Source organism: Colias eurytheme, chromosome 12 (assembly GCF_061535395.1).
Source record: "Colias eurytheme isolate Ceu_HAF_F1 chromosome 12, ilColEury1 Martin Lab GWU primary, whole genome shotgun sequence".
In the NCBI taxonomy this organism is placed as follows: Eukaryota; Metazoa; Arthropoda; class Insecta; order Lepidoptera; family Pieridae; genus Colias; species Colias eurytheme.
In genome coordinates, this window is record NC_142991.1 from 1,494,553 (window position 1) to 1,522,372 (window position 27,820).

The following is a 27,820-nucleotide window of genomic DNA, read 5'->3' on the forward strand; positions in this document are numbered from 1 at the left end:
CCGCCAACAAACAGTCAAACTTATGAAAATATTAAAACGCGAATTAATTAATAACACCGTTCACCACTAGAAAAAAACATTATGATCAATGAGAAGACAAAATCGAATGATTTCCTTTGTGATCAACACAAGGGACCTATCACAAGGTTTGCTTTTCAGTTTGCTTTAGCAAATTGTCACTTTTACAGCTTCGTTGTCATTTTAAAGTTAAAACTAATTTCAACTCGTATAAGCCACCCATATTTTTTATCTATAGTCCATCTTCATACCAAATCAGTGACTAGCCAGATTCTATTTACAAATTCCCAGATTATTACATTATTAGAATATTACTCAATGATAAAACTGAAATATTATTCAACATAGAGACTACAATAAAACGTCTACAAGTGGATACATAGCATAACAATCGATGTTCTTCAGATAAGAATATCCAAATCTTACAAATTTACGATTTTATTGACCCGTTGTGTCAGCCGTATTCGATGGAATAATTTATAGCTAATATTTTCGTTTCGCTTACTACGCAGAATTATTTTCAAACTACGACCGTATTTTCCTTTCAATGTATGTTGTTTGAATTGGGCCGATTTTAATAGCGATAACTAAGAATAAAATTTATTTTAGAGTAGCAAATATTATTTATCCAGCTTAGTGGCAATTAAGTCTTCGTCTAAAATTCCACACAAATACTAAGATTTTAAACCTTAAAACTGAGACATTAAATCGCATTGTTACTTGCAACTCATACGACAAACAATAATTGCATTGCACTCGCACATCATAACACATTAGACAGCTGACCAGCAGAACAGCCAAAGCCCAAAACTTAAAAAAAAAACTAAACGTCAAAAGTGACAGCTGTCATCCGAGCTCCAGCGTTTTCCCGCCACAGACTAAACATAATATCACAGTTCACACATATGTCTCTATCGGGGCGAAGCACCCCGGGGCGCGTCCCTAGCTGTCGGCGCTCTCCACCTCCGAGGTGTGGGCCGTGGGCTAGCTGGACGAGCTGCTGGACGTCGACAGCGTGTCCCTGCCGAGTTCGGCCGCCATGATGGCGATCGTGAGCTCCTTGCGCGCCTTCTGCACCACCCACACCATGAGCGTGATACCGATTAGTATCTGAAAATTGGAAGGATGACACGTTAGTTTTAAAACATAAATATTAAATAGCTAGGTAGCATCTTGATCTTATGTTTGTTTTACTTTACTTGTATACAATTCATCAAGTAAAGGACTATAAAAATCAGTCCAGTGTCTTTCAACATTTCCCCTATTTCCTAAACAAGATGTAAAGTGTAAACAAAATAACTACACTCAAAAATAATGATATGTGTTATGCAGCTTTCATGTAAGGTAATAATAATTTAAATATAATAGAAATTCAAATAATTAACACTGTATATAATTTAAAATGGACGACCCACTACAATTAATTTATTATTCCATTTTTATTAGTCCAGAAACATCTAGAGTTAACGATGACGCATTACAATTATATAGCAATATTTTTTAATTACGAAATCGTATAGCAGATAGTTTTATCCGTAAATCATCAGTGCAAATCGGTAACAATATCATCAGGGCACGACTGATAAGAGTTATCAGTTGGCAATACGAAGATATATCAAATGCGCATCGAAGGATACATTTGTACTACAAGACGATAACAACAATGTAAATCAGATTAATATTAAGTGATTTAAAACGAAATTTGATTTAATTACTAAGAATTCCAAGCCATGTAATAAAAAAGCATGATGAAATACAGCCAAAGATAACGCCTGTGTCGTTAACATTATTCCTATGAAAGGGTGTAAAAATTACTTATCACATTCACACCCTTTTTATCCTTTTTTGATGTTTTGATAATGTTAAGATTAACGACATTCCTACAAAAATATCAACCATGCTCTATGAATATTCTTTCTACATATTTCCACACTCCACCTGCCAGTATTTAATTAATGGTGTACCAGCTTGTTAATGAGGACTTCCTAAGACTCTATAATATTATGGTATTCATAATATAGTCATGCAGTTTAATAAAAGAGTAAAGGAAACAAGGCAAATATAGCCTTCGGTTGACAACTGCCAAAGGAGATTTGCCATGTCCGCTATAATCTTCTTTCTTATATATAAAAACTAGCGACCCGCCCCGGCTTCGCACGGGTGCAATGCTGATACTAAATACACTACAGAAAAACTGTGAACGTTGTATATAAAAACATTACGGCCCGCTCCGGCTTCGCACGGGTATAAAATAGATAGCCGGGCGGCCGGCCGGTACCGCCGCAAAGGCTACGTCCCGCAATTTTTAAATCTGTAATATCTTCGAAAATATTCACTTAAATCATACGGTGTAAAGGGCCATATAGATCTATATTAAATGAACAATGTATTCAAGGTATTTAATTGGTTAAGGATTAATGCTGTATTGGTTAAAATCGCATCGAAAATTTGCCATTATTTGTCGTAAAAAGTAAATGACAAAAAAAAGTTATTGTGGGTTATCCATAAGAGATAGACATATACCATCGCGGACTTTTCTTTAGACCTTTTCAATGTGTATAATATTTAGTACATTATTTTGATAAAACTCGTAGGCCTCAGCCTGCGTTTGCAATGTAAGCGGAAAAAATGTAATTTTTTACGACATCACATTAGAAACCTCAAAAATAACAGTACTTTTCCACTATTTAATGGATGTTATTATACATATAAACCTTCCTCTTGAATCACTCTATCTATTAAAAAAAACCGCATCAAAATCCGTTGAGTAGTTTCAAAGATTTAAGCGTACAAAGGGACATAGGGACATAGGGACATAGGGACAGGGAAAGCGACTTTGTTTTATACTATGTAGTGATGAATCACAAAATGTGTTGGTAAGCGCATAACTCGAGAACGGCTGAACCGATTTCGATAATTATTTTTTAATTTTTTATTATATTACTTGAAGTACGAGGATGGTTTTTATGTAGAGAAAACGTAAATATGTACCACGGGCGAAGCCGGGGCGGACCGCTAGTATAAATATATAGACACTATCTATTATTGATTGACAAGATTATGAGTAATGAGTAAAAAATACGTTTGTTATAATGTATTTTAGTATTAGACACTAACCAATACTCAAGAGAATTCTAAACATATTTTATCAACTGAAAAGGTATGGGTAATACCGTACGAGTCATTGACTCTCATTTATCGGTTTTTATCACACTACCAAAATGACCATGATCTTAAAAGTGTACATGAATGCCTCTCCCTTTTTGCCACGCTTCTGTTAGCTTCACCTGTATATTTATTTGTATGTAACCTTTAGACTCGATTTTGGCCCACGTTAAACGGCCAAATTTCATTCAAACTTACACTTAATAATTGCATGAGTTTAAGCGTGTCTATTTCTTTAACTATATCTATACTAATATTAAGCTGAAGAGTTTGTTTGTTTGTTTGAACACGCTAATCTGAGGAACTACTGGTCCGATTTGAAAAATTATTTCAGTGTTAGATAGCCCATTTATCGAGGAAGGCTAAGGGTTATATATCATCACGCTAAGACCAACAGAAACGAGCTACGTGGGTGAAACCGCGGGGCGCAGCTAGTTATTATATATCAACTCTTCAAAACTTGCTTGGTCTGATAAACAGAATATAATATGTATAGGTGACTTTCCAACTAACAACTTTCTAAGAACAAACCACTTGATAACATTAAAAGGACCTTAACGAATGACGTATAGTGGCTGGCACACTGATTGAATGCAAGACATTGACACCAATTGCTTTTTATTGTCGCATTTGCCTTTTGTATACAATTGAATTTGGCCAAACGGTTTATGTGTAGGTATGTAGTATGAACGGAAAACTCAATTGGTTCAGACGTTAGACATACTTACGTAAAATTCTTTCTGCTTTTTTTCGGATTTTTAGGGACTTTAATATTTTGTGTTCTTGACTCTTGTTTGATCTATTTTTTTAACTAAACTTTTCCTTTGAGGAATTTCTCTCTGCTGAATTTCTCTCTATATGAATCGAACATTTTTCGACTAATGAAGATAGAGCGTTAAAAATAGAAAAAGACTATTGAAATCTAAAAATAAAGTTGTAGTTAACGAAGTTATTTCTAGAGTTCAGTTCGTCAGAAATAGATTTTACATTAACATCGCAATTTCTTTTTAGGCATCAAAAATATTTCGAATTTTTATGAAAATCATAATATTAAACAGCAGTGTTATTAATTACTTAAAATCACAGGTATAAGCATTCCCCCATGGACAGAATTAGAGGCAATATTTTACTGTTTTTATTAGGGTATTAATTTTTATTATGTTGAAGTTGACCACACGCAAGCTTATTTTTCTTTGTTTTGTGAAAGTAGTGAGTACTGTGGGGAATTATAATTGTTCATACTTCGTACTAATGGGAAGTAAGTATTTGAATTTAAGGCGACCGAAAGAGAAAATACATTTAGAATTTGAGTCTTATTCAGTCTTAATTAATTTGAGTTATAGGTACATAAAAAGAAGATTACATAAAAAAAGAAACAAATTTAATAACCTTTTTATATTTTGACGTCAATGCAAAAAAACAATGAATAATTAAAGATCAATCATAAGATCAAGGATCCATTCCTCGTTATGCCAACAAACAAAAGCTAATTAATAAAAATAAACTGGTTTCAAGTCTGGTTTCCAAGACGGATCACCTAAAATTAGGATCGGAAATTGGCTTACTCTAAAATGCAGACTGGACCAGCGATTTAAATTATCCACAAAAAGCAATGGACATTTAATTGGAAGAAGCATCTGACGGCGTTAAACGCTGGTCGTATATAATTTATACCATCGCGGTTTATTGACTTAGCTATACTGTGCTATAAGCAGACGTTTATTAGATGATCCTAGAACCAAGAAACAGTTAGTCATTTTAGTATAGAAATCTAAAGGGAGAAAGGATCAGAACAGCATGAACTCCTACTGAAAATCACATTACGGGTATGCAGTATGCACCAAATATGTGGATATTTCTACTATAATTAAAAAATTATCATATATTACACCCTACCTATCAAATTGAAATTGTTTATGTAGACAATTGTGAAAGTATATATAGTTAGTGCAACAGACCAAACCCTAAAGAAAGGCTTCCCCTATCTTCATAATACTAGAGCATAGCACCTTATTGCTAAGTATTGCAAAGCTTATATAGGTACAATTCCCTGTTAAATCCAGACTTCACTTGAAATTGAGTTTATTCTAGTAACTGTCAACTCATATCTGGATGAAACAACTATTTAATGGCTGGGTTTATGACGTTGGCCTATAGTTGCAATAACACACCTGCAGATTAGTCAGATTAGATAAATTTTATTGCAGTAAGTATCGTCTTTATCATTACCTCTAATAATGGAGCTCCGATTTTCATGAGCTATTTTATTGTCATAGAAATGGCTGTATGGGTCATCAAGTAAGTAATACAAGGAGCCCATTAACATTCATAGCCAAGCGACCTTCTTCGGGTATAGGTATAGGGATGATTGATCTTGTGAAAATGGTAAGCTGATGAAGGATCTTCAGACCACTATTCATATTATCCGCCGCAATAGTACAGATAAAGATACAGGTATCTTTTAATATATACAATTCTGGTGTCGTGGTGTTTGTAGTTAAACTCCTCCGAAACAGCTTGACCGCTTCTCATGAAATTTTGAGTGCATATCGGGTAGGTCTGACACGGACGATTCATCTATTTTTCATACTCCTAAAAGGTAAGAGTAAGGCAGAACAATATTTGCCGGGACAACTAGTCATAATATAGAAACCGAGCTTGAAAATTAGGGTTATACTTTCACGCATTTAATAGCAAGACTATAAATAAGCCTTACCCTCATTTCTTCGTCCTTCAACATGTTGTATAAGTATAAATGATGAATATTAATGTATGTATTTATTTCTATACTAATACGAATTGCTAATTATAACCAAAGAAAACATAGAAATACTGTTACTGAACCTGAAGTTATAGACGGTTCGAGAGTGGAACTTTCTCAGTTCGAGTGAATCCATAAATAGAATTGCCTTTTGTTTTAAAATAGAAATGGACCCTGGATTCATTTAACTTCAATTTTATTATTTGCGAGATAAAATAAAATTGAATGGATTAATGTCTGAATTATTTAACGACAAAGCTATTGCTTTACTTCTTACTTTCTCACTTAGTATTCGTTTTTTATATCTTTTTACAAACTTTGATAATTTTTAAACTCTTGTGAGGCAGTCAGATCTTCAAGACACTGCTCAATATCAAAACCGGAACCTAATAAACTTATCCAGACTATAAATGCGATTTTGTATTATTTATGTGTCACGTTTCACTTCGCAACGAAGCTGTATTAGATTGACGTGATTCTATGGAAATTTTACGGTCAGTAAGTGCCTTAGTTTACTATTTATGCAAATATGCAAATCGAGGAAAGGCACTGGCAGAAGCATATTAAATATTAATAAATAATTAAAGACTTTTTTATCGATTTAAATTCTTTACTAGCCTTGCAACGCGGGTTCATCCCCGTCGTACATGATGTTATATAGCCAACAACCTTCCTCAATAAATGAACTACATATTTAAAATTTATATATTTTTTCAATTCGAATTAGTAGTTCCTGAGATTAGCGCGTTCAAACACTCAACCCTCAAGCATCATATTTGGTATAAATTCTTTATAGTATCAAGTACAGTTCCGTAGTAATACATCCGAGACCATACATTACAAACCAAAGTACCAATAAACGATATTATCTTTCATTAGCACTGCGGTTTAAGCTATTTTCAGCAAACCGCATTACATTGGGAACATTTCGCGGAAATCCGTATGAGAATAGCTTTTTGGGAAATTCTCACCTGAAAGGTTTTATTGTCGTCTCTGTATAACTAGGGCACACTTTGTGAGAATTTTAAACGGTTAAAGATTAATCTTCATACAGTATTGCACAAATTAATCCTATTAAAGTATTAACACTATAGCCTAAGCTTCAGTATCGATCGGAATAGATTTTACTGGCTAAGACCAGTCAAAGTAACGTTTTTATTCACCATATTCTATTTTTGGGCAATAACTTGAATATGATATGAAGTGAAACCTCGAGGGGTGCATTAATATACATTATTTCATATACGAATAGACAAAGACTGAGACAGTCTGTCTGTGATTCTAATGTAACTGTTTATCCATAAGATATATCATCTTTATTAATAACTTTTTGTCATTCTGTTTAGTGGGTCTTATCTCGACAAAAACACCTGAACAAGCTTTAGTGGGATTTTGGGTGATAAATGGCAAAGGTTACTTTTACTTCATCATGTCAAAATATCAACGAGATCATAAGTTGCAACAAAACACCAAAAAAGCTGCTTCTCACTACGCACGGACCCAGACCCGACTTTTAACCGTTATAGGTACTGTGATACTAATCACTACATAGTATAAAACAAAGTCGCTTTCCCTGTCCCTATGTCCCTATGTCCCTTTGTACGCTTAAATCTTTGAAACTACGCAACGGATTTTGATGCGGTTTTTTTTAATAGATAGAGTGATTCAAGAGGAAGGTTTATATGTATAATAACATCCATTAAATAGTGGAGAAGTACTGTTATTTTTGAGGTTTCTAATGTGATGTCGTAAAAAAATACATTTTCTCCGCTTACATTGCAAACGCAGGCTGAACCCTACGAGTTTTATCAAAATAATGTACTAAGTATTATACACATTGAAAAGTTCTAAAGAAAAGTCCGCGATGGTATATGTCTATCTCTTATGGATAACCCACAATTACTTTTTTTTGTCATTTACTTTTTACGACAAATAATGGCTAATTTTCGATGCGATTTTAACTAATACAGCATTAATCCTTAACCAATTAAATACCTTGAATACATTGTTCATTTAATATAGATCTATATGGCCCTTTACATCGTTTGATTTAAGTGAATATTTACGAAGATATTACAGATTTAAAAATTGCGGGACGTAGCGTTTGCGGCGGTACCGGCCGCGCGGCCGCCCGGCTATCGGGCGAGTCGAGCGGGCCGCTATGTTTTTAATTTTATATACAACGTTCACAGTTTTTCTGTAGTGTATTTTGTATCAGCATTGCACCCGTGCGAAGCCGGGGCGGGTCGCTAGTCACTAAATAAAACACAACCCTGTACCTGAAAAGCGAACACCACGTATCCCGTGACGTGCGACTCGTGCAGCACGTCGTGCATCGACCGCAATGTTGAGCCGAGGTACACGTTGATCACTTGCGCCGGGAGCAGACCCAGCAATGTAGCTATGTGGTAGCCGCAGCCGCGGACGTCGCTCACCTGGTGAGGAAAAATAAGGAATATTGAAGAATAATGTAAATATATTTTCTATTCTATTGTGCATTCAAAAATATTGATGTCATGTATAGTTTTGTATAACAGACTATCTATAATTCTAAACAAATTATGGGAGAATCAATTTCATTGGTCAGCTTTGGTTCGATGTCATTTAGGCAAAGTAGTGAATTAGATTGTATTAATACTAAAAATACTTTTATTATACATCGGTCGCATTTTTCTTAGAAAATTCATAAGTATTTGTAAACGAAATGTGACTAAATCTGCTACAAATTACTTTCCCTATTAAACTAAGTAACATTATCTTTATATCGCATATCGTGAAGACGAGGCAACTTTATATACTGTAGTGTTTAGTTTATCTGTTTACCTTTGTTATTATAATAATTATTAATTATTATCTGCATGCAAACACAGCAGAACCCATACTGTTTCAATCGAAATAAGCGTATCCAAAGATAGCGCAATCTTCGAGATAAAAACAAATCGAGGCAATTAATTACGACAATTTTCAGATAAACCAGATTTTTATGGATGAAACTTTTCAGTCGTGGTAATAAAGACGTTCACTTCATTGGCCGTAAATCTTAGCCTTGTGGCAAGGTGCCATGCAATAAAACACCAGGACAGACTGCCAATATTTACTTAATAATGTATTTTTTATGAAATCGTATAAGAAAATAACGTTAACTTTCATAATTCCTAGATAAACACCTACTGAAAATATAGTTTTCATCGGAAGTAATTTTATACAGCCCACGGATAAATAACTTCGGACAGACACAAAAACAAACAAGGTAATTAAGTATTTCAAAACAGTGTTACGACTTACGACTGAGATTTAAGAAATGTTTACGAACTACAAATTCAATGAATCAACACCATATCCCAGCACTGCAGGAACTTAAATGTTATTTGCCACCAAATAGTTTTCGTTAAAATATATTTTAAGACCCTTTTTGCTTATAATGCAAAATGGTTTCCGAAAACTTTCCACAAATACTTTTCTTGAGTAGTTTAAGGGCTCTGATGCACTCCGCCAAGTTTTGCCTCCGTTTTCACAAGTCAAGGTCTACTTTAAACTTTAAAGCCTACATTCAACGGCACTCATGCTCTTAATAATAGATCAGTTGATGATGCAACTTCTGAGGCTATCTAAAGATACCCTGTAGCATAGTATAAAGAGAGAAGTATGTTATCTTTGAACAAAAGTACATCGCGCCGTTTGTATGTACGCGGAGCGCTTGGCCACGCCCCCGTCCATGTACGTACGCACGCACACAACGCCGCTCGGTTCCTTCTCATGGACTGTACTCGTCCATGAGAAGGAACCGAGCCGTGTTCCTTCTCGGGCCGTGCCATTTCGGTGAGCGGTCGGTGTTTGATTATACAATTATTTGAAATATCAATGTGACAAGTGACAACCTTGCGCCTCGCGAGTTTAGGTACCGTGCGCTCCTAAACGCCGGGAGTTGGCCTACTTCTCTCTTTATACTATGCCTGTAGTGTGCACTCAGCGTGAAATGTTTATAGATTTTGAGATTGTACTCGTATGTGGGTGGTGCAAGACGAAATTTAAATGCGAGTAGTAACTGTAACTCATTTTCCGCTATTTATTGAAACGTCCATGTGGAAAATGTAAACAATTCTAAATTTAATTTGTTTTCCTGTGTTTCAAAAATTATTCCATCGCCGCGTCGGTTTAAGTTACCAAGATAAAAATAAATTGCGTTTGGTTGATTTCGGCGGTTTATATGTATTTACTTAATTGTGTAAAATATTTTGCTATTTGTTTGTGTTAAAAAATCAACCATAAAAATATTCTTTCAATTCTTTCTATAATAAAACATTTGTATCAGGACACAACCAAAACATATAATAGCACTTTTATCAGTCATATCATAATGAAGAAATTAATTAGAAATTAAAATCCTACCAATCAAACCAATGTACCCGCATTACGCAAACATTCCCTACATAGGAAGCAATCAAAGCAGTTAACATACCATCAAACTCGCGGTATCAAAACGCAAATATTTATAAACGTGATGCTTGTCCAATGGAAATGTCCAATATAACGCGGGTACACAAATAAAATGTTTATTTTACATCACTGCATACCGACCGACTCGTATAACGTACGTATGTTAAAAATACCGGACCAGTTTGTTTACTGCATTGATATCGAGTCTGTTTTAAACTGAGTTAAAAATGGACACTTAAATATCTGTACAGAAACACTAAAATCAGTGGACTTTCCGAAATAATACGGTAATAAACATATTCGTTATCTAATCCAAGGTTCAGTAATTGGACTTTAATTAAGATGAAAATAAATTCAATGAACTAAGTGGGACAGTAATTATACGAAAAAGGAAAAACTAGCGCAAGTTTAGCTTGAAGTGACCGCAGCATGTTTCTTGCATTACTGTATCACGATTCACGACCGTACATACATCAAATTAATTTGTAAGTAAAATAATGTACTAAATACAAAAAAATAATAATTCATTGCTTTTTAAATTGTTATACATAGTATCAAGTTTTGATTTATTTTACATTAAAAACTTTAGAATAACTTCTACCGTCTCGTAACATAGCGCACACCAGCCGTTTCTTTCTATAATCCTAACCGTAAGGCATCATTAGAGATCCAAATCAAAACGAGACAAACACGTCTTCAGTCCAGTCCCAGTGACATAATTGGGCATTACTCGAATCGCACAAACAAGGCCCCCGGGACGATTTAGGCAACCTATTTACGAAACCATGACCCACTTGCCTCTACGGGTATCACGTACTATCTCTGGCGCCAACAACGCTCAGACAATGCTAAATGAGCGACCGATAACGTTGTTTCACGTGCGAACTTTTTCTTGTTGACGCAGTGCAAGGCAGTTCAGAATGATATAAGTACCCAATCATATTATAAGCAAAAAGGTGATTAGGTTACCAATACAACATTCGATCTCAAAAAACGGCGCACTAACGCACATATGATTAGACGATAAAGTTGTTTATCGTGAGCGAAAAAGGGAAGATTGAAGTAACTATGTAGCTAATTAGTCACATTTCGACGTGCAACTCCCGGAGTGTCTTCTACAGTCTACTCTACTTCTAATCTACTTCTCACTCACTATACAATTGTGTACTTTTAACATTTGAACTACGTATCTATTGATCTACATTCACCTAGTCTATAGTTCTATACTCTATAGTTCTATACAATAGTGATGTTATGCTGAATAGTGTACCTAATTTTGTATAATTTAAGACATGGCTTTTGTCTGCGTGCTATTTTTATTCCTTTGTAATACTGTCCTATCTACATATTTGTGTTACTACATTATATGGATCGCGTAAATACCCAAGAATAACTATACTTCGGTATAGAGAAGACTACGTTAATCGCGATGATTAAGATTAATATGGCTGGTGAAAATACCGTCAAAATCATTACATAGGTAATAATAAATACCATAAAACAACAATAATTAGACACATCACAAAACTTATGATATTTTAACAGCCATATCAATTTAGTAGCCTTATCATCTAACTTCGTTCAATCAAATATTTTCAAATAATCCAATCAAATATTTTCAAGTAACCTAACCAAATATTTTATTCCGTTGCCACGCAACTTGCGCCTGAGCATTATCAATCGTGCCTACATATAATTTAGTGATATTGACACATTTATTAGCTGACACTAATATTAGGGGACTGTAACTGGTGTCATAATGTCACGAGGATATATGTAATATTATGTACATGCTTGTTTATTAGAGAGGATAAAATTGTTAACGCAAAATATTTCGTGGACATTGATTTATAGATTTATCATTATTGTTTTCTATTGCTTCTATTTAGTCTGGGATCTAGAGAAAGTGCAGGAAACTTTCTCAATAATAACAATTGCTCAATATAATAAGTACATATTTACTAAGTACAATTTCATGAGAATCGGTCCACCCGTTTCGGAGGAGTATGCAGACTAACATTGTGACACGAGAATTTTATATATAAGATACGTACCTAAATAGAACTTTTCCTTTTTTGAAGTCGGTTATAAAAGTGTTAATATATTTTCTATTTCAGTGTTACATATTTTAAAAATTTATGAGTTTTATAAATATAACGGTCGGGCTCGATATATCTATTAGTAACTGAATCATAAACTTCAGTTTTACATAAATATCAACGTGATGAAATATCGCATGTTTTACACTTTTATTAGCTTCACTTGTATGTTGGTATGTCTGTATGTAACCGATTTCTTTAGACTCGATTTTGACCTACTGATTAAATTCAAACTTTGTATACTTATCATGGATTGGTAACAATAGAATAATTTCATGAGTTTATGTTATTAAAGCGTGTTTTTTTTTATTTTTTTTTTTTGACCTACAAATTCTTTATTACTAGCTGTGCTCGGCGGTTTTACCCGCAGTGCTCCGCCCCTGTTGGTGTTAGCGAGATGATAATATAATATATCCTATAGCCTTCCTCGATAAATGGGCTATCTAAAGCTTTGGTCTGGTGATCATGACGCACAACGCTGAGGTATACGGTTTGCGTAGGGCATGCACCCGGGTTTACCCGGTTCCGAAAAACCCGGGTAAACCCGGGTTTTTTGATGATCTTGAGAACCGGGTCTGAATTATATGAAACCCGGTTCTCCCGGTTCCGACCGGTTTAATATTTTATTAAAATATAAAGTGTTATTTATATTTTGCTGCATTATTTTAACAAATTTATTCTATCTGGCAACGTCAGACTCACGTGCATCGCGAATTTTCGTGCCACGCCTCAAGCGTAGCTCTGATTGGTTGTCTAACCTTAGATGCTATAAGTTTCCTACCAAAAAAAATTTGGTGTATTACCAAAAAAAATGTGTGTGTGTGTACTAGTGTACACACGTAAGAACAGAAACTTCTTTATGACCTTATTTTTCAAAAAATAATTTACTATACTATGGAACTTTACAGAAATACGTCGAATCACGCGTGCGGTAGGGATAAGAAAAAGATGGCGCGTAACGGAAAAATGTGACACTAAATTTTTTCCAACCCCGATAAAGAAGTTAAACTTCAAAAAAAAATTAGGCTTCGAAAATGACAAAAATTAGGCTACTGAAACATTTTGATTAGATTTGTCGTGAATTTGAAAAACTGTTGATTTTACTGTTTCATATAATGATCCAGTCGTGTTTTTGTTTTTGGTGTCAAGCTGAAATTTATATCGAATACTCAAGTCTTCGGTCCCTTGATGCTGTGAAAAAGTCAAACTCACAAGCCAACGCATCAAAAGATACAGCCGTAAATGCTGAAAAATTTCGCAAATTTCGTCATTCGCATGGGACTCAAAACCTACAGGATACTCTCATACTCTCACACAGAGCCTTTAAATTTGGTAAAAGTAACGTCTTATATCACGCATAGATAAAGGAAAAATTGCTAGAAACATAAATTTTAAAGTTACAACATTATAAAAAATAGGTTTGTTCGGAGCCCTCGGAGCGCGTGTCCGACTCGCACTTGGCCGGTTTTTTGCTTTACAGTTTGCAGTTAATCAATAAGGTTTAAGTTTATATGTGATATTATGATAACAAGGTACTTTTATAAGACTGATAAATAAGGAGAAGTATTGAAATTTTGTTTCTTTATTAATTTAATAAAATAAGACACAAGCCGCGTAAAATAAAAGGCCCATCAGGTACTTTTACAGTCACTTTTGTTTAATTTCGTATTTTTTTCCGAGGTATTATAAAAGAACCGGGTAACCCGGTTCTACCCGGTTTTGAGCTCGATTTGGAACCGGGTTTCAGAAACTTGGAACCGGACTCGGTTCTGCATGCCCTAGGTTTGCGATGCCGGACACTCAATCATATGAAAAACGTCGACAATGTTCTCTTGTTCCGTCGCAGTATGCGTCAGCGGCGAAGGGCAAGCGCGGTGAGTGGGGAGGTGTACTCCCGCACAGCGCGGCGTCATTCTCGATTGAACGCTGCGGTGTGCGGGTATGCGTCACGGCATATATGAATGCGACAATATGAAAGTTTTCGTAGACAATAATAGAATTAGTTCGCAGCTATCCTTTTTTTGTATAAAAATAAAGACAAAAAACATAAAAGTTTGATAATTACAGCAAAATTGTTCATGTTCACGTCTACCTTGGTAGCTGCGGCAAAATCAACTGACCACCTCTCCGCAGGGAAGGTAAATGCTGCGTCGTGACGCTGCGTCGGGGCGCATACCTCAGCGTTGTGCGTCATGATCACCAGACCAAAGCTTTACACCGAAAGAATTTTTCAAATCGGACCAGTAGTTCTTGATATTAGCGCGTTCAAACAAACAAACAAACTCTTCAGCTTTATAATATTATAGTATAGATAGTATAGATTGTTCTGAATATAAAAATCTCTCCAATTATATTACTAGGTAACTAGGTAATAACAACATGACTCTCGAGCATGTATTTTTAACCTGTATAGTTTATTTATCTCTTTATGTGCAACTTTCCAACAAAACCTTAAACACCACTCTATACGTACTCAAGATTTTAATAGTCCCTCTGCATTTGCATCCAAATTATTGAGCTCATCAGCATTTCTTCTACTCAAGTTTTGCATAATGATGCACTCAACACAAAAGGTTCGTAGCTAATTAAAGCAATGTCTACAGTTCTACACCGTGTCCAATTTACTGAAGTGTCATAGACACGAGAGTTATATAAAAATAAAATACATTGTTTATTGTTATGAATAAATTTCCACTTTCCAAATCTAATCCACTGTTTTACTGAAACAAAGTTATAACTTATAAATATAATAAAAATCGAAACTCGCATTAAATACAACGTTATTACATAACATATTTATTTATATTAAAAGACAGGAAAACAGGTATTACATTGTCTAGTAAAAACATGCATCACTGCTTATTATCATTTTTACATATTATTACAATTTGATTTATTGCATCGTTTAGGTACGTACGTACTACGTACATTGTTATTTTCTCGTATTCCGAAAAAGGGAATTCCCATAGAAATCTAAATAACAAGACACTAGAAGTCGTAAGCGTGCGTGACCTTGTCGCCACTCAGGTGATTTGCACATCACCAGTGCATTCGTCACTGTTCAGTTGCTCTGGAGACGTATGAGTGTATACATGGTGTGTTTCAGCAATTCCCATTGCGGAAATTCTTCCACAAGTTGTAATTATACTTATAAAGGAATAATATTTCATCGGAAAATATTTTTTTTTTGAAATAATGCCGTTTTTCCTTAAAATTATAGAATATTTACAAGTATTACGAGTGTCACCATAGTAATCGAAATAACAATGAATGACACAGTCGACCATTCTTAATATCACGTTTGTTCGTATTGGAGCAAAAAGTCTCATATACTTAGCATGTTATTCTAAAATAAACCGTTAATTCGTGCGTTAGGATACATATTCAAAAGCTTAATTTAATAGATAAGTTAGTTTTCACTAAAATCAAGCTGTCCAATAAAAAGCATAGTTTACTTGTGTGTACTGTTTAGCTTTCGGTTTGAATGTGTTGATTTTGGCGACAGCGGTTTTCATACGAATTATGACATTATAGCACTTCTATGTGTCTTGTTATTTAGATTTCTATGGGAATTCCCTTTTGGCATATCGTATTACTTATTTTTTTCGTATTACAAAAAGGGGATTCCCGCTATCTCATTAGTCCACATTGATTTTAATTAATCTGCATTCGTTAATAGATAAGTCGCTTTTGGACTTTGGATTGTCAAATATTTGGGAACTAGTGTCATCCTCATTATAAATGTACCCTGTATTGATAAGCGTGAGTCCTTAGTCCGTTTTCTTATGGGCATGCTTGTATGGAAAGGTATACATTTTTGAGTAAAGCAATGAAATTTGGCTCGAATGTTGTACTCGTCCACCTAAGCCCAAATCGCCTGGTAGCCAGTGTCTAATCCCCGGCAGAAGGGAGGGAGGGGGGGTTATAGAACAGAGCGCCCGGCGCTCGGAAAAAAATTCTGGCGGATTCATTTGGCCCTTTGAGTCAAGTTTGGTGTCGTTATCAGGTAACTAGATGATGCCCGATTCATTCCCCATACCAGTTTTTTAGGGTTCCGTAGCAAAATATGACACAATCTTTAAAATAATAAACTTTTGGCAGTAGCAAAATCCAAACAAACCAGTATATTTTATATTTTTGTATGAAACTTGGTTTATAAAAAAATACTGTCTGAAAGGCCATTTCATGCAGATTATAAAAACATTATCATGTAACATATATCTTACCATTTTCAATGTGAAATAAATTATAGAAAGTACAGGAACGTTCGTCAGCGCAGCGTAGGGGACGGCTAATAGACCCGAAAAATAAGCAATAACATAAAACAAAAACCAGTCAAGTGCGAGTCTGACTCGCCCTGACTTATTTGTCCTACACCATGTTATCTTGTCTGGTAGGACCTGTTTAACTGATACACACACACTTTCGTCTTTATAATATTAGTGTGATTTTTAATCATCTTTAAATTATAAATGAAGTCAGGTAACATTGTTAAAAATAAAGATATATAATAATAGAACGTTTTTGTATTAATAATAATGACAACCACCTCCACAATTACATAATTCGGTACATTTGAGCTGGTGTATAAAACACTTCAATCTGGAATTGCAAGATTTCACGCACCGACATCTTATCAATTCAAAGCTTCTCTTGTCTTTTTATTTCAGATGGGCAAGGAATATTTTGATTTTTTTAGGTCCCTAAATATATACAGCCTGTAAAACTGCCCTTTAGGTGTGTTGTTTAAGGGCAGCTTCTGTGGGAGGCAAATTTTCGATTTGCCTGTCCGTTTTTGTTAAAAATTTGTTTGCGACCCTCATTTACTGTCACAGCGGGGTACAATGTGAAAAACAAACATTTACTTATAATAATTATAAAAAAATATAAGTTCTGGATAAGAGTATCCTTAAAATATCGTGACCGTCCTTAACTATCATGCATTGTAATCACAAACTTTTCAATTTCACTGTCTGCATATTTGCCACTGTAAAGTGCTTCGAATCCTCGTGTGCCATTCGGATATATGCCTTCCATACCTCAAATGCATATGTACCTATAGTTCTTTTAGACCTTCTAGCTTTGGAACACACGATATAGTAGTAGTAGCCAAAATAATGTTAAGAACAGTCGACAGATATGGCTAGTACAGAATATCATGTATTCCAAGCTAGAAGGTCTAAAAGAACTATAGGTACACATGCATTTGAGGTATGGAAGGCATATCCGAATGGCACACGAGGATTTGAAGCACTTTACAGTGGCAAATATGCAGACAGTGAAATTGAAAAGTTTGTGATTACAATGCATGATAGGTAAGGACGGTCACGATATTTTAAGGATACTCTTATCCAGAACTTATATTTTTTTATAATTATTATAAGTAAATGTTTGTTTTTCACATTGTACCCCGCTGTGACAGTAAATGAGGGTCGCAAACAAATTTTTAACAAAAACGGACAGGCAAATCGAAAATTAGCCTCCCACAGAAGCTGCCCTTAAACAACACACCTTAAGGGCAGTTTTACAGGCTGTATATATTTAGGGACCTAAAAAAATCAAAATATTCCTTGCCCATCTGAAATAAAAAGACAAGAGAAGCTTTGAATTGATAAGATGTCGGTGCGTGAAATCTTGCAATTCCAGATTGAAGTGTTTTATACACCAGCTCAAATGTACCGAATTATGTAATTGTGGAGGTGGTTGTCATTATTATTAATACAAAAACGTTCTATTATTATATATCTTTATTTTTAACAATGTTACCTGACTTCATTTATAATTTAAAGATGATTAAAAATCACACTAATATTATAAAGACGAAAGTGTGTGTGTATCAGTTAACCAGGTCCTACCAGACAAGATAACATGGTATAGGACAAATAAGTACGAAACACTCGATGGGCGAGTCAGACTCGCACTTGACTGGTTTTTGTTTTATGTTATTGCTTATTTTTCGGGTCTATTAGCCGTCCCCTACGCTGCGCTGACGAACGTTCCTGTACTTTCTATAATTTATTTCACATTGAAAATGGTAAGATATATGTTACATGATAATGTTTTTATAATCTGCATGAAATGGCCTTTCAGACAGTATTTTTTTATAAACCAAGTTTCATACAAAAATATAAAAATATACTGGTTTGTTTGGATTTTGCCACTGCCAAAAGTTTATTATTTTAAAGATTGTGTCATATTTTGCTACGGAACCCTAAAAAACTGGCATGGGGAATGAATCGGGCATCATCTAGTTACCTGATAACGACACCAAACTCGACTCAAAGGGCCAAATGAATCCGCCAGAATTTTTTTTCCGAGCGCCGGGCGCTCTGTTCTATAAGCCCCCCTCCCTCCCTTCTGCCGGGGAGTAGACACTGGCTACCAGGCGATTTGGGCTTAGGTGGACGAGTACAACATTCGTACCAAATGGCATTGCTTTACTCAAAAATGTATACCTTTTCCCATAAGAAAACGGACTACTTTCCCTTTTATGCGTATGATACGAATTTATAAACTTGTTTTTGTATAAAAATGTAGATTTGTAGAATGTACGTTTCATCTCAATAGTTACAATCTCAAAAGAAACCATATGACAGGTTACAAATATGGGCTAGGTACACAAATGCACTCCCTATTCCATCACCCTAAATTCATGGTAAACATTTGTTTAACATCGTTTAATCAACACGTCGCACAGTTGATAACGTATGTCCAAAAGTTTTCAGAGGAACAATACCACTCAATAAATGTTTACCATGAATATGAGGCTTTGACTGCAGTATGTTAAAAATGACAGCCTATATCGCGATCAACTGCACACCTAACCACCAAAGTTCTTCATAATTCAAGGCAATTGGCCCTATCATCAGTTGTTTGTTTTACAATCAATCACCCTTCGTTCCTCGTTCATCATACCTAATTTAAACGTTAAGGGGCCTGCGAACAACAAACGTTGGACAATTACACGGTACATTAATGGCAGGAAAATGCCAGACAATAATCTAAGACATGCGCTCATAAAACGCTGACGCAAACCAGTGTTTATATATGACATACTCTTAAGTTAACTATATTATTTGTAACCTGCACCTGCAAGTTAATCAAGGAAATACAGAGAATGGTTAAAATATACGCCACTTGTTTCATTGGTTGTTTCCGTGAGAAATTGTTGACTAGGAATTAGGATCCTGGAAATGGGCCTCTTTCTAAATAGACGCACTAAAAAAGTACGCGAGAATAGACCACTTCCTTACTATGTATTTCGATATCTCTGCTGCCCTAATTTTGATCTATATATGTATTACTAAGGTATTTACAATGACATTGTCCATTACACATGCATACAGCATATTATTCGTAGCATTCGGAACATTCCTTGACCTAAACCAAAACCTTGGTAGCGCCTTAGCCAAAACTCGGTAATTCGCAACCAAAACTAAAAATGCCGTTATCTCTCCCTAGTGATAGCATCGCCAGTCGTGACATGAATCGTTCCGTATAAATAATCTGACTATCGTTATACAAATAACAACTAACCTTGGCCTTGAATATGATGAATAGTGTTGAAGGATAAATATCCTTGATAAAGGTGCACGGTAGTTTTGAGACTTCCTTTTATTTGCATTAAAAGTTTCAACTGATGATTGGGTAGTATATGAGGCCTGTGAAGGCTTGCGTGGAAGACCCGACAATGATTCCAATAAACATTTATTTATGAACAAGCCTTTATATAGTAACGTAAAACCTAATAAGAAACCAACGGTAGCTACATTACTAACCAATAAGAAACCACAACCACTTAGAACCAATAATGAAAACTATATAGATGATAGATGAATCGCAGATATATAGGTCGAGATATAGGTATATATAACACTCAAGAAAATAATTCAATTTTAAAACAAGTGCGGTGAAAGAAGCACTTGAATGGTAACATAGAACTAGCAAATGACAGAGAAAGCTGCAAATTGCTCCCATGACAGAAGCCTTGCTCTTTAATAGATTGCGATGATGGATGACACGATTACTATGCAATATCGATGTTATGAGGTTATGTTTTGCGTCCCATATTCTGTTGCCTTGTCATTGCATTAATAACATTTTATATGGGGCAAACGTGCAAGTCATCTAGCAAGGGAATTAAACATTATCACTGACAACCCCAGAAGTATTTTGTTGAACCCCTGAAGTTTTCTAGCATGTGTTTGTATAAATTCTGTTCTTTATTGGCGATATCAATTAGTTCGAAAACCTTGAATGAGGAAGTCGATTCCAAAGCTGAGATAACTACATCTCCTACATAGCAACAATATTGGATCACCACAATTACATGGAACTTGAAAATATATTATCAGATTGCAAAGGCCTATCTTTCAATATCAGCAGGTACAAAAATAATCTGTTGCGATTATATAGAATCGTGGATAGATATAATACCTAGTATAAATTTGATCCTTTACTCGGTATTCTATCTTATCCGGTTATTATATGTATTATTATTTATTAGTCACTATATAGTATCATATATGCGGTATGTGTACATCAAATAATTTTTATCTTGTCAATATGAGGACATAACATAATACGTTATATATAATATTGTACATAATATCTACTCATATTATGAGTAGATAAATTAAAAACAATATTGGTCTAGAGTCGAGACTTTAGAAGCATAAGCACGTTAAGATTTGTATGGAATCGGATGTGTCAGTATTCATTATTCAAGAATAGTTAGTTACCTGTACATTATGCGCGCATAATTCTAAAACTAATTTTAAACAAAATTGGATACAGTATCCACATCTATGCATATGTTTACGAAGAAGTTTTATGTTGAAGTAGGTGATGACGATGAGTCTCCAACTTGTTAGACTGATACATAAAACACATTTGATAATGACTGACAAGCCTGAGCCAGTAATTATCGTATGTAAACGGAGGTTGCGATCTTCCAGTGTATTAGTGTAAGAAATACAAATAATCTTAAACATAGCAATAGGAATTCTAGAAAATAAAGATTTTTAACGAATTTTAAACGCGATTTATTCATTATAATATTATTAATTTATCCCGACGCACAGTCTCCTGGACATAATATACGTTCACAGGGAGACAGGACTTTAATTAATTGTTCTATAATTTTTGAATGTACAAAACGCCTAAAATAGAAAATAATTTGGAAAATCCAAAAGTGCACGCCTCATAATTTTTTTTAATAAATATTTATTAATTATTATTTTTGTTTATTTAATAACAATTAAACCACATCGAATCAGACCCTGAAAAATGAAAGGGTTCTATTCCTGAGCATACTCAAGCGTAAGAGAAAAAAAAAGACTCGATTAGTAAAGTATTTCGGTCGCTATCGTGTTAACAAGAAAAAGGATCCGCACATACAGACACACGGACGTCCAAGACAGAACTTTTTTAAACTGTTTTTTAACTAGTTTAAATAACAAAAATGACATCAAAAATATCATGAACGTTAAAAATAGTGTTTTTTCTTAATATGTGTGTGTATGTATTATCTTACAAGTGCAATGTATGATACATAAAGACATTTTAAGTTTGAAAAATCAGATGTTTTGCGCGAAGTGACAGTAGTACCCACCTCAACGCTTCGCTTATGAGGCGTGCAATAGGAATTCTCTACCAATATAGCACCATTGTATTGTTCAAGTGTGGGTATTTGTATACGTACGTGTGAGTATAATTAAAGCCTTTTATTAGTACGGCATTGCGTGCTTATAACAGTGCAAGCATATAATTTTAATGCTAATTTCTTTCCCCGAAGAGTTATATGCATTTCTACAAGGTTGCGGCGCCGTATATTTCTGTTCCAATTGGATTAAATGTTTTGTTTGAAACCAGTACGTAATCCTTTTAGCGCTTGAGTTCATAAAAAGGGGGCTTAGGTATGTTGGTATTTATGTTACCTACTTAAAAAAACATATGATGGAATCGCTAAGGTTCCTACTACTTTAAATACGAAAAGAAAATATTTAAACTTAAAATTGATAAAATACGTAATTCCGTACATGGGTCATTTTCAAAATATTTGTACGTCACGAAATTGTCAGTAAACTGTTTCGTTAGGAAATGTCAGGAAGTTGTAAAAGTAAGGCTGTATTCAGAATAAGGTAATATTACATATAAAAAAGTAAGAAGTCACTAGTTAAAAAAAAATATATTTTTAGTTACAAAATAATCAACAAACAATCAATTTTTATAATTCTCTGTTTGCTTTTCCTTTTCTTTTCTTCTATCATTAGCTTCTTTCCATTTTTGTCTTCGAGCTTCTTTTTCACTGTCATTAAGATCTGATATTTTTGTTTCACTTTCTCGAGGTGTTTTTTCCTTTTCTTTTCATATTTTTCAGGGTTTTGCTTTTTTAGTTTTTCAATGTATTTTTTTGCCGTTCGGCACCGGTTAGCGGCATTCTGAAACTAAAAAAAGCTGTTGGATATATGTATTTTAAATAAAAATAAAAACAAAAGTAAGCATCACTCGTGTGGGTGGAAAAGCGATCAACACTAAATGCAATAAGGCAAGCGTTATCCCATCAGAAACCACTTGTAAAATTGGAGGCCAAGACTCACTGATCCGCTTTCACTATAAAAAAGTTATCAGATCCCAGGAAAAGTCAAGTCCCTAAGCCCGACTTTACTAACCCTACATCATGGTTTAAAAAAGTATGGCCTGTAGTTACAAAAAAAATAATCTTGAGAGATTTATTGTTTTTCTCCTTTATTTTTATTCGTTACATTAATTTAACACACATTTTAATATCTTATTTTCATACTTTACACATGAGACCACAGCTTTACCGTCTACAATTTACTGACGTCAGTAAATGTCAAGAAATTGTTCGTCAGTAACATGTAAAAAATAACCTAAGAAATACTTTTACACAAAACATAATCACATTTACCATTAGATTGAAAGTGTAATCTATTACTCTAGTCATAATTTAAGTATATTAAAATTGCGGTAGGTGAATTCTTCAAAATGTACTTACTTTTGTTGAGAATACGTCGTTAGGAAATTGTAACTAAATTTTTTGCTCAGCACACTACAGGACTTCTTCCATGTCTGGACGACGAACAAAATGGCAGCGCGTTAATGTTACCTTACTTTTCGTGACATGACCAGTGTTGCCAATGATTAGAGTTAGATTCCTCTTCTTTGTGATATAAGAAGTTGTCAGTGTCACGAAATTGTAACGATTGATAGGGACATTTTTATAATATGTCATTCTTCGTTTATTTAAGGTAATTTAAATAGTTTAATCTATCAGATATACACTTCAAACATTGCTTTTTAATTATGATACAAAAAAATAGGAAGTTTCATACAAAAATTCTGATAAAAATATTGGTTTTCATTGTCGTCCACATAGGGGACAATAAAAAAATGTATGGAGCTTTTTTTGTTACTTTATTTTCACATTAAATTTATGTAAGAATTTGAATCGCAATTCATTGCTTTTTATCAGAAATGATATGCAGTATGCTTAAGTTTAGTCTGTAAAACGTTAACAATGATTTATTTCAGTCGTAACCATATTTTTTTCGAAGATTTTTTAGGGGGATAAACATTTTGTAGTAATGTACAATTATTTTGAAAACGACTCACATACCTACCTAACTACTTACATAATTTAATTTTTTTATTTAAAATTATTTATTTAATCTTCACAAAAAATACACAAGGTACTTCAAAACACAATAAAATTCTTTCTGTCTTTGTTTCCTCATTATCAATCAACAAAGATGAATTTCAATAAAATCAGTAGCATATCCATTGAGATTTACATAATATGGAGACGACACCGCCTACATCACTTATGTTCCGCTCAACATATGCCATATGGCGTATGTTGAGCGGTTTTTTTTAATGGTTTTAAAGTGAAACGCATCAAATATGCCTTCGTGTGTGTTACGATATTGCAAAAATAATACGGAAAAGTGCAAAGGAATAACTTTCATCGGTAAGTGTCTAACTAGATAATAATTTTTAAAACTTAGTTAGAGCAAAAAAATGGCGCACAGATTTTGTTCGTGTCTCCTCCATACGTAGTAATATTATCTCAATGAGCATATCAACAATACGACAGAATGTTTATAACAACAACACTGATTGCCATATGCATCAGTGAGCTTAATTACAACAAGCATTTACGACGCCCCATTTAAACTGATCAAGTAATTAACCTCTGCTACAATTACCCATTTACTCGTGTCAATTATAAACTCGAATTATTCTTTGTAATTCCCAAATCTTTAATTAAAAAATAACCATCATTTATTAAAAATGTTATTTTAATGTACACAACAATTTTATTGATAATTTATATTGGTAAAACTTTTTCATTTATAATATTTATTCTTAATAAGTAGGTACCCATTTTACTTTTTTATTTAACAATTAACATTGTGAAAGTATGTTGTATTTTTTTTACTAACTTTTAAAATATTATTGAATATATATTCTTATGTACTTCAATATGATTTCATAGTGCATACCTATCTTGTAATTGTGAATGGCTTTTAAGGAAAACTCACATTATAAAATTATTATAACATGAAACATGTTTAAATAGGTGTCCAATAAATAAATGAATATGTATTACATTTTTTATTATATCAAGTACTACCTATCCACCCATGTAGTCAGAGGAATTTCCCATTGAAAAAATATTTCAATGCAGTAGAAAGTAGTCTGTCTCACTTTACTCTCTACATTATCGTCTGACACAAAAAAAAATACATTAAAGAATCACTCTATTACAACATGAAAGAATGACAAACAAACAAACTTTCCTTTCATAATCTTAGTAAATATTGCCTCGGGAATAGTAAAAATTATATTAAGATGTTATATTTTATCATTTATGTACACAATATCAAATATGATGAATAATAATAACAAATGTAACTATGTTAAAGATTTTATCTTGTGTTATATTATAATATGTTGAACAATATTTATTTTGTCTATTAATGATGCAACAATAAACTGTTACTAATTATAACTTTCATTAATTGATAAATCTGAATATGTAATAATATATATTCATATAAATTAATTATTAAATGTTCATGTTGTAAAAAAATTTCAACAACCATTTTTAACTTTATTAGGAAACTGTGCCCGGCGGTTTCACCCGCGTTCGTCCACTCCTGTTGGTCTTAGCGTGATGATATTTAGCCTATAGCCTTCCTCGATAAATGGGCTATCTAACATCAAAAGAATTTTTCAAATCGGATCAGTAGTTCCTGAGGTTAGCGCGTTCAAACAAACAACTCTTCAGCTTTATAATATTAATATAGATTGCTTTACAGACATTTTAAATAATAAAAATCAAACTAATAAATAAAATATAAGATGCCCATTTCCATTTAAGATAATAATATGTCCTACAAAGAGATTCTTTTGTAAGAAAGTTATAGAAATTGAAATTACAGAACCAACTTATACTCAAATCTTTTCAAAGCCATGACATAAGAAAAAGCTTTTTATAAAAGAAATCTCATTGTTAATTCAAAATTTTGTCAATAATTGCCTGTAAAAATTTTATGTTTATCCTCAAAAGCAAACATATTATTTTTATCAAATCTCTGATTTGTTCTCAAAAACTGGTAATAAATCAAACAGTAATCTTATATGAAACACTATCAGTTTGAGGAAGATTTTTTGATTGATGTGAAACTTTAATAATGCTATGAAATCATTTGGTTTATATTTATCATATTCATGCATTCATCTTTATTATTATTAAAATAATAGGAAGAAATAAGGAGCTCTAAAAACTATGAATTCTATTGTTTTAAGTGAGTCCTGTAAATATAAAGTAAAGTTATACAAGACTAATATCTAATAAGAAAGTAGTAAAAAGTTAGAATAGAGATAGTAATTAAAATAATAATTAAATAAACTTAATATATGGGGATTATTTCATTTTCACATTAAACAATGTACAAGAGTAGAAAACAATAAAAGATTGTCCAATAGATAATACTATTGAGGCCTGTTAAAGGTCATTAAATAATTCAATTACTTATCAAGCACTATTAGAATGATATTAATTGGATTAAAAGAGACACTAGTAATCAAATGCTTATTTTGAATGTATGCATTATTATAACAATTTATAATATTGTAAATATTTTCACATGCCATTTAAATTTTAACACCTCATTCTGTGCTTTGTATTGGTTATCCCTAAGTCAATATGGAGATTCCTTTTGAGCCAAAAATAACAATAACAGTGGCAATAATAGTGTCACTACGATTTTTATAGCACATGCAATCAAAGCGACTTGTTTATCATTTTACAATCAATGTAGTGTTACGTACGCACATAGGTATTTGCGTTTAAAAACAATAGAGTATCAAAGTACTTACAGCGAATATCGTGTTCTGCAACCCAAATGGTATGGGCGTTAATCTCGCGAAAAACACTATCTTGAACGCTTGAGGACCTGAGATCACTTTGAGGAGAGCCCTCGCTGTATCGGACTTCAACAGTCGATCGAGAGGCAGATATGCTCTCAACATCTTGAGAGTAAAATGCGCCACGGCTACTCCGAAATTTGCACTCACTACGACGGTTCCTAAACCTTTCACGATACCGAACAAATAACCACTTGTTATTATCAACACTAAATATCCAATAGTCACTGGAAAACTAACTATTAAAAACAATCCCATAAATAGAAGGAATATTATTCTCGGATCCTGCGCGTCCACCCAATATAAAATTGTCTTTAAATACTCTTTGAAGAAGTATAATATTAAAACTAAACATGTTAATAGTATAATCGAAATAACAATGTTAACCAAGTAACTGTATGTGGTTCTATTATTTATTTTAGCCCAGAAACTTTTCTTTCGCGTTACCGCTGTCGGGTCGGCTTGGCCGTCTTCAATATTCACGATTTCCATTTTGAGCACGTTGTTCTATGATAATACTATGTTATTTATTTCATGAAGCACGTAAGGACAGCGAATAAAATAGAATATCATTCGCCATGGCCTAGTTTCACGACTGTTTATTTCAGCACGGGATAAAAATTTGAGATCGACCGTGAGCGTAACGTCCTCTGCCAACTCCGAGAATAATATTGAATAAAACGGGTTGACACTTGACAGATAACAAATCGACATTATTTAACGTCAAATGTATGTTTTGACATCCAGAGTTATGCCCAAAAATACCTATAAAATGTGCACATTATTTTAAAGGAAAAGCATTTCAAATGTTATAATATTTGTGTGGATGTAAAGGAAAATCAAGTTAAAATCAATAGGTATTACGCGACAAATTAGCATAATT

General features: G+C 33.6%; 1 protein-coding gene across 1 annotated transcript; it reads right to left on the reverse strand.

The window, feature by feature from the left end:
• On the reverse strand, positions 1–27,595 carry LOC149903795 (transmembrane protein 64). The gene is made up of 3 exons (XM_090107935.1): positions 26,890–27,595; positions 8,224–8,379; positions 1–1,128 (listed from the first exon to the last, which is right to left on the reverse strand). The coding sequence occupies exons 1-3, from the start codon at positions 27,427–27,429 to the stop codon at positions 1,003–1,005; spliced, it is 822 nt and encodes a 273-aa protein (XP_089964061.1). The 5' UTR covers positions 27,430–27,595; the 3' UTR covers positions 1–1,002.
• Between the last annotated feature and the right edge of the window lie 225 nt (positions 27,596–27,820).

What these genes read in the sequence shown, in the direction of transcription:
- LOC149903795 (XM_090107935.1), bottom strand. Translation starts at nt 27,429, where the DNA reads ATGGAAATCGTGAATATTGAAGACGGCCAAGCCGACCCGACAGCGGTA. An exon ending in TGCAGAACACGATATTCGCT is followed by an intron (nt 8,380 to 26,889) that starts GTAAGTACTTTG and finishes TTTCCTCACCAG; the next exon opens with GTGAGCGACGTCCGCGGCTG. An exon ending in ACGTGGTGTTCGCTTTTCAG is followed by an intron (nt 1,129 to 8,223) that starts GTACAGGGTTGT and finishes TCCAATTTTCAG; the next exon opens with ATACTAATCGGTATCACGCT.